Genomic DNA, 15,066 nt, shown 5'->3' with positions numbered 1-15,066 from the left:
TAAGAAAAGCAAGATCACCAGTAGAGGGTTCACGACAGAACCAATATAATAATATATATAATATATATAATATATATAATATAATAATAATATAATATATATATATATATATATATATATATATATATATATATATATATATATATATATATATATATATATATATATATATATATATATATATATATATATATATATATATATATATATATATATATAATATAATGCTGTGAAGTGATAGATGTTTAAGAAACTTCCTGTTGAGGATAGATTCAAAACTTTAGAAAAAAACAGGAAATTAAAACAATAGGGCAGCAGTTTGAAGAACAGGCTGGTTTGATTGATTGATTAAAAAATAAATGAATAAATGAAATAAAAGAAAAGCGTCATTGGTCAGTGAAGGGTTATGAAAGCAAAAGCTGTTGGTGAACACTGAAGTCTCTCTCTCATTTTAATTCTGAATTTTGAGTTCAAGGTGTCGGTGTGTAAGGTGCATATGGAGTAACATGCGAAGGGTTGGAGATGTGTTTAGAAGGTAGGCTGTATTGTTGGACTTTAACCACGTGCTGGTTAATGGTGCCGGCTCTTCTGAACACTTCGTCAAACGCTGATTGCCTAACGCGGTGTAGAGTCCCTTAGAGCAAGGCGCTCCATCCCTGTTATGTGCTAAATACTGGTAATCAGTGCGGTGTTAAGATTCCCTTAAGGCAACAAAGAATGAAACCAGTGTGTTCTCTCTCTCTCTCTCTCTCTCTCTCTCTCTCTCTCTCTCTCTCTCTCTCTCTCTCTCTCTCTCTCTCTATATATATATATATATAAAGGAAAAACATTTAGGAAATGACATCTTACAAAACATACAAAATAATTAATTTTAAAGTAAACATTGAGAGGCAAACAACATGCATGAACAAGTAAATATTATTTGTGGTAAAATGTTAATGTTGTATTACGTATGTGTTTTGAGTATTGAAAAATGTATGGATGTGTAAAAAAAAAAAAATAAATAAATAAAAAAAAAAAAAAAAAAAAAAAATATATATATATATATATATATATATATATATATATATATATATATATATATATATATATATATATATATATATATATATATATATATATATATATATATATATATATATATATAATTTGTGTTTGAAAGAAAGTAGATATGGTGTGTGAAAGGAAATGGAATAGGAGAGGTATGTGAGAAAAAATGGAATGCGAGAGAAAACGTGTATTTGTACATGTAAGTGCGGTGTAATGTATGTCTTACATTCTACAAGACACAAAGACGTTGAGGGAGGTAAGAGCTGTGTCGGAGACAATTTAATTTCAATCTTCTCAACAGAAAAGGCACGTAACAGTAACATCCATCGCGTTAATTCTGGCTAAGGAAGGTGGTTGTCTCTCTTTTCTTTAACTGACCTTCATGGAGTTAGTTATCTTGCTCTGGAGTTTTTTTTTTTTTTTGTCTTATAGGAGGAAGCTACTGCCAAAGGCGTCCTAATTACTTTAAAACAATCAACAGTCAGTTATTAGTTATTTTCGTAACTGCTTGATGGTTTACTGTTATCTTAGGAGTAATAGGGAAAGTCAACGTCGAATAAAATCTACTGTGGTAAAGGCGATCACTTATGTCCTAATTGGTAGCATGTCGGACGCCCGTTTACCTTGAGTACCTTACCAGGGTTCAATCCCTGGCAATGACCTCCTATGGCCAATACATTCAACCTTTAGATTAACATATCTATGTTTCCATTATGCTCCAACGAAGGACATGCCACTTATAATTCATGGACAGCTGCCAAATATACTATAAGTGGGGAAGATTAAGGGAAACCTCTGTTCTGTAGTTAAATCACTAGGACAGAAAAATAATTTAGTTTAGATGCAACCAGTAAATTGTCTTGACCCATCGGTTACATTATCTGTATTCTACTTTTTAACTTCCATTTCTATTCTCCTGGCGACTATTTTACTAGCAATACTGGATAACTGTAAGGAAAAGTTTTACCATGGTGATGATAATTTTGACCCAAGAAAACATAGATACCAGCGAAAGTTTTATGTTGTATTGATCCTAAATGTCACTTGCTGAAAAAAAAAAAAAAAAAGAATCGCGACGTCACTTTCTAGCATGATTGTACGACGTAACCCCGATCCAAATGACATATCTAATGAGAAATTCTCAACTTGCACTTAGTAGTTGATTGGGATTAATCGAATGAGTCAATACTGCACAACAATAGGATCTTGTAGCGCCATAGTTTGGAAACATGCATTATTACTGAAAAAAAAAAAAAAATACAATAGTATAAAAGCATTAGTAACATAACAGCTAATACAACACACGGTGAATGCCAGCTCTCTGCAGCAATAAAAGCAGCCTCATATCCCTGGAAGATAGAGCTCACACACAGAGGCAGAAAGTCTCGTCTTTCTCTGACACCGGGGCAAATATTGCTCACGAGGGTTCCCTTAGATTGAGAACCTCGACCACTAAGTGCCGCAATTAGAGTGAAAATGCAGTCATGAAAAAAAAAAAAAAAAAAAAAAAAGGTGCACTCCACGGAACACGAGGCAACCATTTGCTTGATGTGTACGATCCGTCTGGAGATGGATCAGCACCACTTCATAGCAGATTCCCTGCTCATTTATGAAGAATTTAAGAATTCCAAGTAGTGAAAGCCAAGGGCATTGATAAAAGTAGATATTCACAAAGTTTACGAGGTCTACGATAGTTATTGATCATATAATTCGTCTTGTTCTGCCGTTAATACGACATGACACTCTCACAAATGGTAACTTATAGGTTGTTGGTTAATTGGAATCCGGATCCAGTGTTAGTTTATGGATTCCTTGAGAACCTCATGATTTTACTGCGGGTGTTCATGTGTTTTCTGCTTTCGTGAAAGTTCCACGCGTCCTGCTAGTGAATTTTATTTTCCTATAATCATTTTCTTCTTTCCATCCGTCGCTCTACGAGAAAAGTTCTACGTGCAAAAAGTTTAGGCCTTAATTGACCAAGTTTAATTGTAGAAAGTCCGGGATCAACATTATTTTATTTCTGCACAATTTACTGGTACTTCTTGACCCCTTACTGACACCGCAAAATGACTAACAAAATGAGAGAGAGAGAGAGAGAGAGAGAGAGAGAGAGAGAGAGAGAGAGAGAGAGAGAGAGAGAGAGAGAGAGAGAGAGAGAGAGAGAGAGAGAGTAAATGAAAGTTTAAGTATTAACTTAATAATAAATATCAACAGCTTCATTCCTGGATGGACAGACTTCCGCACCACACCCTTGTCACTTCGCTCCCCCTAGCCGTCACCAGAACCGACGACCGCCTGTCCTTCTACAACAATGACAGCTAGGGCATCTCCCCACTTTCTCGTGGACTCTCAATTCTCCTCATGGTCAGCAGGACAAGAGACCAGGCGGAATAAGGCAAGCTGTGCGAGTATATATTGGAGGCCTGGAAGACGCTTGCTCACACATTGTCTTGGTACCGATCTAGGTGGCAGTGGTCCTCACTCAGCAATAATTGAACTCACCATGTTCAGGTTAGTCCGTGAGCACACTGGTCGGGCTTGGAGTGTTTTGCGTACTTATGAGAAAGAGAAACTGTTACATTGTGAAATTCATGTCACTCGGAAACTACGGGACAATTCGGAATACCTATACCCATTTATTTATAGTAATGAGGAGAAAATATTTATTTTTTGTTCATATTGTGTACACGACTGTACACGAGCGGTGGAAGTGAATGATGGAAGGGGCAAGAGAGCGACAACTTGCTCTCTCTCTTATAGAGATGCATGGAATTATTGCTTTCATGTAAAAAGAATCTCGAAATTCCTTCCCTGTGTACAGATACGGTCTCTTCTTGTTGGTGGCGAGCTCATCTGTATTGTGCCTGCCAGACAAGCCCCGTAGACTCTACGAACCTCCGCGACAAACGTATCTACCCGTAAGTGAGGAAGTAAATATGAAAATGGCCATAGAGATACAGAAATAACAAAGCACACACACACACACACACACACACACACACACACACACACACACACACACACACACACGCAAATATATATAGATATGTAAGAAAAAATAAAATAAATGAAATCTGAAGAACGCATCCGTGAAGAAAAAAAAATGCCTTTATCTTTATACAATTTGCATTACTATATTAGCTTCCTCTTATCCCAACCCTCCTCCTCAAAAAAAAAAAAAAAAAGGAAGAAAAAGAAAACAAGCATATCTCAACAAAAAAGTGTTATACTGTCAAATAATTTGCTTTCCCTCATTGTCTTACTCTTATGCCAACCAACAAACGTTTCTTGCAGCCTTGCTCAACAACGTACGTGGATAAATTAGTGACGGTGACGGAGACTGTTCCCTCTTACGTCACAACGACTGTCGACAACTATGTCACGGTCACCGAAACTGAACATCTTACTGAATACGAGACCGTCGTTTCTACCGTGGTGGAACCCACATACATCACAGAAACACAAGTTTCCACGGTCGTCGACACTGTCCACAACACTGAGTATGTGACAGAGACTCAAGTTGTTACCGACACTGTCCACTCCACTGAGACTCAGTACGAGACCGTCGTCTCCACCGCTGTCGAGTACGAGACCGTCATTTCTACCGTGGTGGAACCCACACACATCACAGAAACACAAGTTTCCACGGTCATCGACATTGTCCACAATACTGTGTACGTGACAGAAACTGAAGTAGTGACCGACACTGTCCACTCCACCGAAACTCAGTACGAGACTGTCGTCTCCACCGTTGTTGAGCCTTCCTACATCACAGAGACCGAGTACTCAACGGAAGTCGAGACTCAGTTATCAACTGTGTCCGTCACACAAACCCAGTACGAGACCGAGACCGTCGTCTCCACCCAGGTCCAGGTAAGACAATCCCTGTTACCCATCATGTTCTCGACCCTTAGCCGTGAAGACTTAATGCAGCGGAATTTTCCTTCAGCTGCGACTAAAATTAAATTTCAAGTTTCGCAGATAAGGTTAAGAAAGAAACTCAAGGCTCCAGCGTCCTAATTGCGATATTCTATTAATAGATCGTTGCAGTCACATATGCATGCTACTATTACAAGCAGGCTAATTCACTATAATTTTACTAATCACTCATGAATACCATTTAACACTTATGTTACCAAGACTTTCTTATGTAAGTCAGCGCAAACTTGTACAAAAAAGTGTGGTAAAACATGCATGCTACTATTACAAGCAGGCTAATTCACTATAATTTTACTAATCACTCATGAATACCATTTAACACTTATGTTACCAAGACTTTCTTATGTAAGTCAGCGCAAACTTGTACAAAAAAGCGTGGTAAAACGTGTGTAGTCCACGGAACTGATGTCTTCGTGTCCCGCTACAGGTGGAGACCACTTCCTTGTACTTCACCGAAGTGGAGACAGTGTATTCCACTGCGTACGTCACCACCACGGAGGAGATCACGCCCACTACCTCATACCTCCCCCCTCCTGTCACCAAACCCAGTAAGTGTCCTCCACTCTGCTATTGAAGTAACAGAAGCATTAAAAAAAAAAAAAAAAAAAAAAAAAAAAACTCGGGAAAATGTTATTACTCTTCCTAAGACTGTGGTAACTAAATCACGCTCAACCATTAACTAAACCTACCATTACTATATTTTGTGTGAATAGACAATGAGTATATCTTGAGTCACTCAATCATCATAAACATTGCAACATTTCCCATAAAGCCATCTGATGCATAGGTCTCATAATAATTCTACTGTATTTGTTGCAGCATATAGTTACCCACCACCTCTCACAAGTTTCAACTTTTAAGTTGACATTGTGATCTCTAATCCGGAATGAGGCTGATTCACAACGAGAGCACAGCTTCACGAATGGACACCTCTTATAAATTGATGCTTAGGAATATTTACACTATATTATATCATAATTTAAATAAAACTTTGAAGTAAATGACTGACTATCATGAACCATCAGTTCAGTTCCCTTTATATATATATATATATATATATATATATATATATATATATATATATATATATATATATATATATATATATATATATATATATATATATATATATATATATATATATATATATAAAACCACATCCCTTTAAATAGTATCCTAATATTTCTGTCATTCAATGATCTTTTAACGCAAATATTTGCGATACACTATTATTAGCATTAACATAACCTTTAAAGCATTAGGATAATGTATAGCTATAAAATCGAGTTTCAGGTGCGACATGTTGCTGAGTGATCCAAAATATCATAGTTTACCGGTGTTAAAAAACATCGTCCGCATACATTATTACAACCTCCTTGTCCGAAGCTTTGATAGACCTCACCGCACCCAGCTCCACGAACAAGTGTCTCTGTACGATAAGATGGCCATCCGGACTATCCGGTGTGGCAGTATTATATATATGAAATGTCCGGTTTTTAGGTGACCAGCTAGTTTCAAGTGATCAAGTGCGCGCGCATCCCTATTTCCACTACCAGACGTCTGGCTCATTTACTCCCATCTATGGCAACGCACAAACCTCCTTGGACCCCCTCTTAAGGACACTCAATTAATTCTTGGAAGAACGTTTAGGCGTTGGCCGAGATTCTTTAGCTATTATGCCACATCACACAATTTCTCTTTAATATATCAGTTCTTTTTACTTTTTATTGGGACGTCTGTGCGTTGCCGTGGCTGGAAGCGAATGCGTCGTACGTCTGACAGTAAAAATGAGGCTGCGCGCGCACTTGGTCACTTGGAACTAGCTGGTCACTTATGAACACTACACCGGACATTTCATACTGCCACACCGGAGTAGGTTCATAAGAACATAAGAAGAACATAAGAACATAAGAAATAAGGGAAGCTGCAAGAAGCGACCAGGCTTACACGTGGCAGTCCCTGTATGAAACACTCCTACCTATTTCCATCTGTTATCCCCATCCATAAACTTGTCTAATCTTCTCTTAAAGCTCTCTAGTGTCCTGGCACTAACTACATGATTACTGAGTCCGTTCCACTCATCTACCACTCTATTCGAGAACCAATTTTTTCCTATCTCCTTCCTAAACCTAAATTTTTCAAGCTTGAACCCGTTATTTCTTGTTCTACCCTGGTTGCTGATCCTAAGAATTTTGCTTACATCTCCCTTGTTATAACCCTTATACCACTTAAAGACTTCTATCAGGTCCCCTCTTAACCTACGTCTCTCTAGAGAATGTAAATTTAACCGCTTCAACCTCGCTTCGTAAGGAATACTCCTCATCCCCTGTATCCTTTTAGTCATTCTCCTCTGTACTGATTCTAATAGACCTATATCTTTCCTGTAATGTGGGGACCAGAACTGCACAGCGTAGTCTACTGTAGATGAGGTCTGACCAGCGCCAAGTATAACTTTAATATTACTTCCGGCCTTCTACTTTTAACACTCCTAAAAATGAATCCTAGTACCCTATTTGCCTTGTTTCTGGCTTCTATGCATTGTTTCCCTAGACGGAGTTCAGAGCTAACTATAACTCCTAAATCTTTCTCGTACCCTGTACCTACCAGAGTTTGGGTGTTTAATGTGTACCTATTGTGTGGGTTTCCTCTACCTACGCTAAGCACTTTGCATTTATTGATATTAAATTGCATTTGCCATCTATCCGTCCATTCATTCATTCTATCTAAGTCTGTCTGCAAGGCGATGGCATCCGCTTCTGACCTAATTAATCTACCTATCTTTGTGTCATCCGCAAATTTACTAACATCGCTACTAATTCCACTATCCAAGTCATTGATATATATTAGAAATAATAATGGCCCTAATACTGATTCCTGTGGCACCCCACTAATGACATGACCCCACTCGGATTTCGAGCCGTTTATTAGCACTCTCTGTCGCCTGTTACCAAGCCATGACCCTATCCAACCTAACACCTTCCCATCTATCCTGTGCGCCCTAACCTTTCTCAGGAGCCTTTGATGGGGCACCTTGTCGAATGCTTTACTAAAGTCCAGATATAAGATATCATAACTATCACCATTATCTACTGCCTCGTACACCTTACTGTAAAAACTTAACAAGTTTGTCAGGCAAGACTTCCCCTTCGTGAAGCCATGCTGTGACTGATTTATCAAGTTAGGTTCACTCGAGATCAATTAATCTCTCAGGATCAACGCATGTGAACAGCGTGCCACACATAAAATTCGATGCCTCATCTCCCTGTTGGTCTGAGGATGAATTCAGGAGATGATATATTTGGCTCATGGTTTCTTGGGACTGGGAATAAATGCGTCAGGTAGTGAAAATAGGGCTACGCGTATACTTGGTCACTTGAAACTGATGGTCACTTGAACGTACTACACGGGACTAGAGTACCTATATTGAATAGGTACTCTAGTTCGGACATTTCATCCTGCCACACGGGCTTGGGAGTTCCTGTGCCTCCCCAATGGAGCTTACCAATTCATTTAATTATTACGAATAGCACAAGTTCTTATCCTCTTGTACTTTACTATTTCGTAAATTATACATAAAAATTATTTAACAGTACAGCAACATTTTGTAGGCTATAGTAGTAATATGGTAACAAAGCAGAAGAATTTGGATTGCAGTGTGAACTCACTTCACCAACTGATGAAAAACTTCACTTCCTGTCACCCTTGTTTCATCTGCTACGCGTCCTTGGTTAAAAATTCCTGCAACAATCCTAACATGGGATATATAGCATAGGATATATAAAACTTGTTACCTAAGAGAAACATTGAAAAATATTGAAATCACATTACCGTTTCTATCACAGGGCTAGGTTTCGTTAGGTCAAGCTAGCTTTAGATTAATTCACTTCATTAATTTCATTGTTAATCCATTCATTCTGCAGATCACAATTGAAAAAAAAAAAAAAAAAAAAAAAAAAAAAAAAAATATATATATATATATATATATATATATATATATATATATATATATATATATATATATATATATATATATATATATATATATATATATATATATATATATACACACACACATTGCTAAAAAATGAAGTCACTATCTCAAAATTAGCAGGCTAGGGTTAGTTCCATAAAACCTAAAATATTTAAATCTAACAATGTATGTGTAAAGCAATGAGGGAGAGAAAAATAGTAAATGATTTAGTATGTGCGTTGGTGGTATAAAGAGAGTTTGGTAATGTTAGAGATATTCAAAAGGAATAATTTGAATCACAAAATGTAATCATACTTATAGAAATTATATATGCCGTGTTGAAAGCATCAGTGACGTATTTCCACGCCTCTCTCTCTCTCTCTCTCTCTCTCTCTCTCTCTCTCTCTCTCTCTCTCTCTCTCTCTCTCTCTCTCTTCTTCTTCTTCTTCTTCTTCTTCTTCTTCTTCTTCTTACTGCTGGCATGGTCAGTTCTTTTGTCGATAATTGACTCCAGCATACCAACATAACAGAATCAGAGATATACGTTTTGTTATGATCGTTATCAGGTTGGAGATTACCGAAACCACGAAAACAACAACTATGAAATCGGATCCTGTTACCAGCTCGGTAAGGCTTTCAGTTGAGAACGTTACCAAGCGAAAATCGGTTCTGAGACACGCCACCAGATTTCACAGCCGTTTTTCGTGGTGTTGTGTATTTTGATCCTTACCAGAAATTGGAACCTTTAGCACAAGTTCTTATCTTTTTGTAGTTGTATTATTTCTTAAATTATAAATTAAAATGATCAGTATAGCAACGCTTTGCAGGCTGTACTAGTGATATGATAAAATTTAAAAAGAATTTACATGGTAGCGTGAACTCACTTCACCAGTTGATGAAAACTTCAGTATTTGTCACCTTTATTTTATCTGCTATGCCCCTTAGTGAAAATCCTGTAATAATCCTGACATCCATAGCGTATAATTATGAAATTTGTCACCTAAGAGAAATACTGGAAGATATTTAAATAACATTGCCGTTTCCTTAGAAAGAGCTATGTTTGGTTAGATTAGGCTAAACTTAAATTAATCAAGTTCATTAATTAAATTGCTAATCCTTTCATTGTGTAGATCATGATAAAAAAAAAAAAAAATCATATTTTTGCCTAGAAATAAATAGTCACTCGGTAGGCTAGGGTTATTTCCATAAAAACCTGAAATCTTTCAATCTAATAATGTATGCATGTGTAAAGAAATAAACGGGAGATAAATAGATGATTTATTATGTGCCTGGTTGGCATACGCAGAGTCTGGCGAATGTTAGACAGATAAATATTCAAAAGTAAGAATGTAAATCACATAATGCAACCATGTTTGCAGTAAATGGATATGGCGTGTTGAAGGCACAAATGACGTATTTCATTGCCCTCTCTCTCTCTCTCTCTCTCTCTCTCTCTCTTAGGGCCTTAGTCATTTCCTTTATATATATAAAAAAAAAAAAAAAGACTATATTTGTGTAATGAGACCGCTCCGGCATACCAACGTTACAGAATCAGAGGTGTTCGTTTTGTCATGATTGTTACTAGGATGTGGATTACCAAAACCACGAAAACAACGTTTGTGAAATCGGATCGAGGTGATAGTAATGCCTGTTAATAAGTTGGTAAGGCTCTCGGTTGGAACCCTTACCAGGCGACTGTGAAATCGGCCCACAGTCATTTGTTTTTGTTGTGATCGTTACTAATGAGTGAGCTCCACCAACAATAACAAATTTGATTTAACAGCCGTGTTCACAACTTTGTTTTAATCCTTTAAACAGAAATTGGAACCTCTGGTAATTCAAGATCGGGAACTGGGGCACCTCCCCGATGGAGCTTACCAATGTATTTATTCTTTGCAAATAACACAGCTTCTTATCCTCTTGTTACTGTATCATTTTCTAAATTATACATTAAAATTATTTAATAGTACAGCAACATTTTTTAAGCTGTAATAGTAATGATAAAATGTAAGAATTTGAATGGCGGCGTGAACTCACTTCACCAGCTGATAAAAATTTCAGCGCCTGTCACCCTTATTTCATCTGCTACGCCCCTTGATCGAACTCCTGTAATAATCCTGATATACGCATAGGGTATATGGAATCTGTCACCTAAAGGAAATATTGGATATTATTTAAATAATATAGCCGTTTCCATCAAAGGGCTAAGTTTAGTTAGGTTAGGCTAGATTTAGAATAATTTAGTTTATTAATCTGATTGCTAATCCTTTCATTATCTGAAATCTAGATCATGAGAGAGAGAGAGAGAGAGAGAGAGAGAGAGAGAGAGAGAGAGAGAGAGAGAGAGAGAGAGAGAGCATCGTAATTTTGCCCAGAGATAGATGGTCACTGACTCACAACTAGTAGGCTAGAGTTATTTCCATAAAACCCAAAACATTTCGTATCTAATGCTATTTTTCTTACATTTCATGTGATCTTCGTTGCCTCAGTAAAGTTTTCTTTTGGTTTCGAATGAACCACACTCGATAAGGGACGAATTCGCTTGTAAACACTATCACCCCTGCGCTTTCGCCATGTTTAGTGTTTACATTATAGAGTGTGGTTCGTTGGAAACCAAAAGAAGACTTTATTGAGGCAACGAATATCACATAAAATGTAAGAACAGTAGCATTACACATGAAAACAATGTATCTAAGTATTCAAACCGTCCCAAGAAACCATGAGCCGAGTATATCATGTACCGAATTCATCCTCAGAGCAGCAGTTCGATGCTTATTCCGTGACGACAGGGCACAAATGAGGCATCGAACCGTACATCTGGCATGTTGTTCAAGCATGCACTGATCCCGAGTTCTGGATAGACCTCGAGTGAACATACAAGGGCAGAACCTAATTGACGCATCGTATGTCTGGCACACTGTTCATGCATGCGCCGATCCCGAGTGCTGGCTTGATCTCGAGTGAACCTACACCGGTATACCAACATTACCGAATGAAAGGTATTCGTTTAGTTATGATCGTTATCAGGTTCAGGATTACCGAAACCACAAAAAACGACTGTGAATTCGTATCGAGGTGTTGCTAATGCGTGTTACCAAGTTGATAAGGCTTTTGGTTGGGAACATTACAAAGCAATTGTGAAATTGGCCCCTTGACATCGGATCAAGGTATTGGCAATGCCTTTTACTAGGTTGATAAAGTTTTCGGTTGGGAACGTTATCCAACAAATGGGAATTTAAATCGGTCCTGAGGGCCGATTTCAAAGCTGATTCCTTTTGTTGTGGTTGTTACCAATGTGTGGTGATCTCCACCATCACCAACATATCTGATTTCACAATTGCTTTTCTTGGCGTTGTTTTAATCCTAACTAGGAATTGAAGCCTTTGGTAACTAATGGACCTCCCAATGAAACTTACTAATGCATTTATTTATTCATTTATTCATTTATTTATTATTTTTATTTATTTATTTATTTATTTTATTTATTTATTTTATTTTATTTTATTTTATTTTTTTTTTTTTTTTTTTGCAAATAGCACAAGTTCTTATACTCTTGTAGTTGTACTATTTCCTAAATATATTAGAATGGTTTAACAGAACAAAACTATAATATTGATATGATAGAATTTAAGAATTTAAATGGCAGCATAAACTCACCTTCATCAGGTGATGAAAACTTCACTAGCTGTCACCCTTATTTAATTTGCTATCCTTCCATGTAATACAAACTCCTGTAATAATCCTGACATATGCATAGGGTATATGGAATTTGTCACCTAAGAAAAATATTGGATAATATTGAAATAGCATTTCTGTTTCCAAAAGTGGGCTATGTTCGGTTAGGCTAGGTTTAGATTGATTCAATTTATTAGTTTAACTGTTAATCCTTTCACTGTATACATTATGATTAAAGGAAACTAATAATTTTTCGCAGAGATAAATAAATAATATATAAATATATATATATATATATATATATATATATATATATATATATATATATATATATATATATATATATATATATATATATATATATATATATATATATATATATATATATATATATATATATATATATATATATATATATATAGTCACTGTCTCAAAATGAGTGGGCTACCATTATTCCCATAAAACTCAAAATATTTAAATTTTACAATGTGTGTATAGCAATAAGGGAGAAAAATAGATTATTTATTATGTGCCTGGTTGGTAAAATCAGAATTTAGTCGCACTTAATTCAAAGGGAAGAATTTAAATAACAAAATGTTATAATGGATATGGCGTGTTGAAGACATCAGTGACGTATTTCCATGCTTTTCTCTCTCTCTCTCTCTTTTTTTTTTTTTTTTTTTTTTTTTTTTTTTTTTTTTTTTTTTTTTACATGGTTACTTCTACTGTAAAGCACTGAGTCGTTTTGTCTAATGAAATCGCTCAGGCATATCAACATTACGGAATCAGCAGTCTTTGTTTTGTCATGATCATTACCAGGTTGGGAATTACCAAAACCACAAAAAACAACGACTGTGAAATCGGATCTAGGGTTAATGCCTCTTACCAGATTGGTAAGACTTTTGGTTGGAAACGTTAAAAAGCGACTGTGAAATCGGCCCTTAGTCATCGTCTGGGATTTTGGTGAAATTTTCGCTGTTGCCTTAGACATCAAAAGCATTTCAAAGAGTCTGGCACAAGACTTTGATCTACTACTTATAAACTATGTGTTCCCCAGCCCAAGAATCCCAAACACTATGGCTTGCAGTCAGGGTGACAATGTAGCCATCAGAGAAAAAAAAAAAATAAATAAATAAATAAAACAAATAAATAGATAAATAAATAAACAAATCTGGAAAAGGGTGCACTTCATTGGACATTTGCTTGGGGTGTATGATCCGTCCTGAGATGGATCATCACCATTATATAACATATTCCCTGCTCATTTATGTATAATGAGAATTCCAAGTTGTGGAAGCAAAAGGAATTGACAAACTTATTATATTCGGAAAGCTTACGAAATCCATGATAGTTATTAATGAATTTCGTTTACCTATGGGTCGATACCTATGGGATACGATAACCGTCCCACCTGTCAGAGGTTACAACTTCTAAGTAAAATGAACATCTCTCACCTGGAAGGAAGCTGAACCAAGACGATAGCAGAACTTTAAGCAAACACTGCTCTTAGAAACTTATGTTTAAGAATATTTACATTGTATTATTGCTCATAATTTAAATAAAACTTATATATATTGTGGTGTCTCTACTGTTGTTACTACTATTAGTAGTTAGAATTATTATTATTATTATTATTATTATTATTATTATTATTATTATTATTATTATTATTATTATTATTATATATGCAAATTTAGTGATAACATTTATAGGTATGAACACTACAATATTCTATTTTCTAATATCGTTTCTGTTCGTTATAGATTTTTCATCTTTATTTATTCATTTATTTATTTATTCTATAATTAAGTAGTTTATTTATTGATTTATTTATTTGTTAAAATACTGGGTAATCGGCACTGGGTAATCGGCACATATTTCTGGTGGCAGCGGTGGGATGCACGAGATTTCCAGACTTATTAAGGACTACTGTAATCTCTACCCTCTCAAGTATAAAAACCGTGATACAATCAGAACATATTTAACCCTTATGTAACATTATCATGATTAATGTTGCTTTTATAACTAGTTACCTCAGAAATCTACTGATATATCACCCAAAGTTAAGACATCAAATCTATATTACATATACCATGGAACTATTTCCTTAATGAAGGCCGTTACGCTGCTGCTTCATTCTTAATCGGAAAATGGATCTACGATAGATGTATTAGTAAGCTTGTTAATTAGTAGTAATGTATAATAACTTTGAAGTCGTTTTACAATATTTTATACTCACAAGAATATGTAATTCAATATGATTTCCGGGTGAAATTTTGACTTCATGAAAATATCTGGCAGAAGTAGATCAAAATTAGCTTACTTGCTGCCAACTGCTAGCCGTCAACAGCAATGCGTATCTGATAACAGTGTAAGTACATCACACAGCAGAGCAGGGATGGATGTCCGTCACGGTCGGCGACTACTTAGTA

General features: G+C 36.0%; 1 protein-coding gene across 1 annotated transcript; it reads left to right on the top strand.

Annotated features, from left to right (window-relative positions):
* Nucleotides 1-3,290: 3,290 nt before the first annotated feature.
* On the top strand, nt 3,291-5,990 carry LOC135103838 (mucin-2-like). Its single transcript, XM_064010665.1, has 5 exons — nt 3,291-3,561; nt 3,872-3,968; nt 4,345-4,923; nt 5,417-5,537; nt 5,809-5,990. Exons 1-5 carry the CDS (start codon nt 3,362-3,364, stop codon nt 5,847-5,849), a joined length of 1,038 nt encoding a protein of 345 aa, XP_063866735.1. The 5' UTR covers nt 3,291-3,361; the 3' UTR covers nt 5,850-5,990.
* The last annotated feature ends 9,076 nt before the right edge of the window (nt 5,991-15,066 follow it).

The sequence above is a fragment of the Scylla paramamosain genome, chromosome 9 (genome assembly GCF_035594125.1).
Source record: "Scylla paramamosain isolate STU-SP2022 chromosome 9, ASM3559412v1, whole genome shotgun sequence".
Lineage (NCBI taxonomy): Eukaryota > Metazoa > Arthropoda > Malacostraca > Decapoda > Portunidae > Scylla > Scylla paramamosain.
This window is presented reverse-complemented; position numbering and strand designations above follow the sequence as displayed.

Bases quoted from the DNA above. Each gene is read 5' to 3' on its own strand.
- LOC135103838 (XM_064010665.1), top strand. From the start codon at position 3,362: ATGACAGCTAGGGCATCTCCCCACTTTCTCGTGGACTCTCAATTCTCC. The intron at 3,969-4,344 runs GTAAGTGAGGAA...CGTTTCTTGCAG, and splicing joins CGCGACAAACGTATCTACCC to CCTTGCTCAACAACGTACGT. The intron at 4,924-5,416 runs GTAAGACAATCC...GTCCCGCTACAG, and splicing joins TCGTCTCCACCCAGGTCCAG to GTGGAGACCACTTCCTTGTA.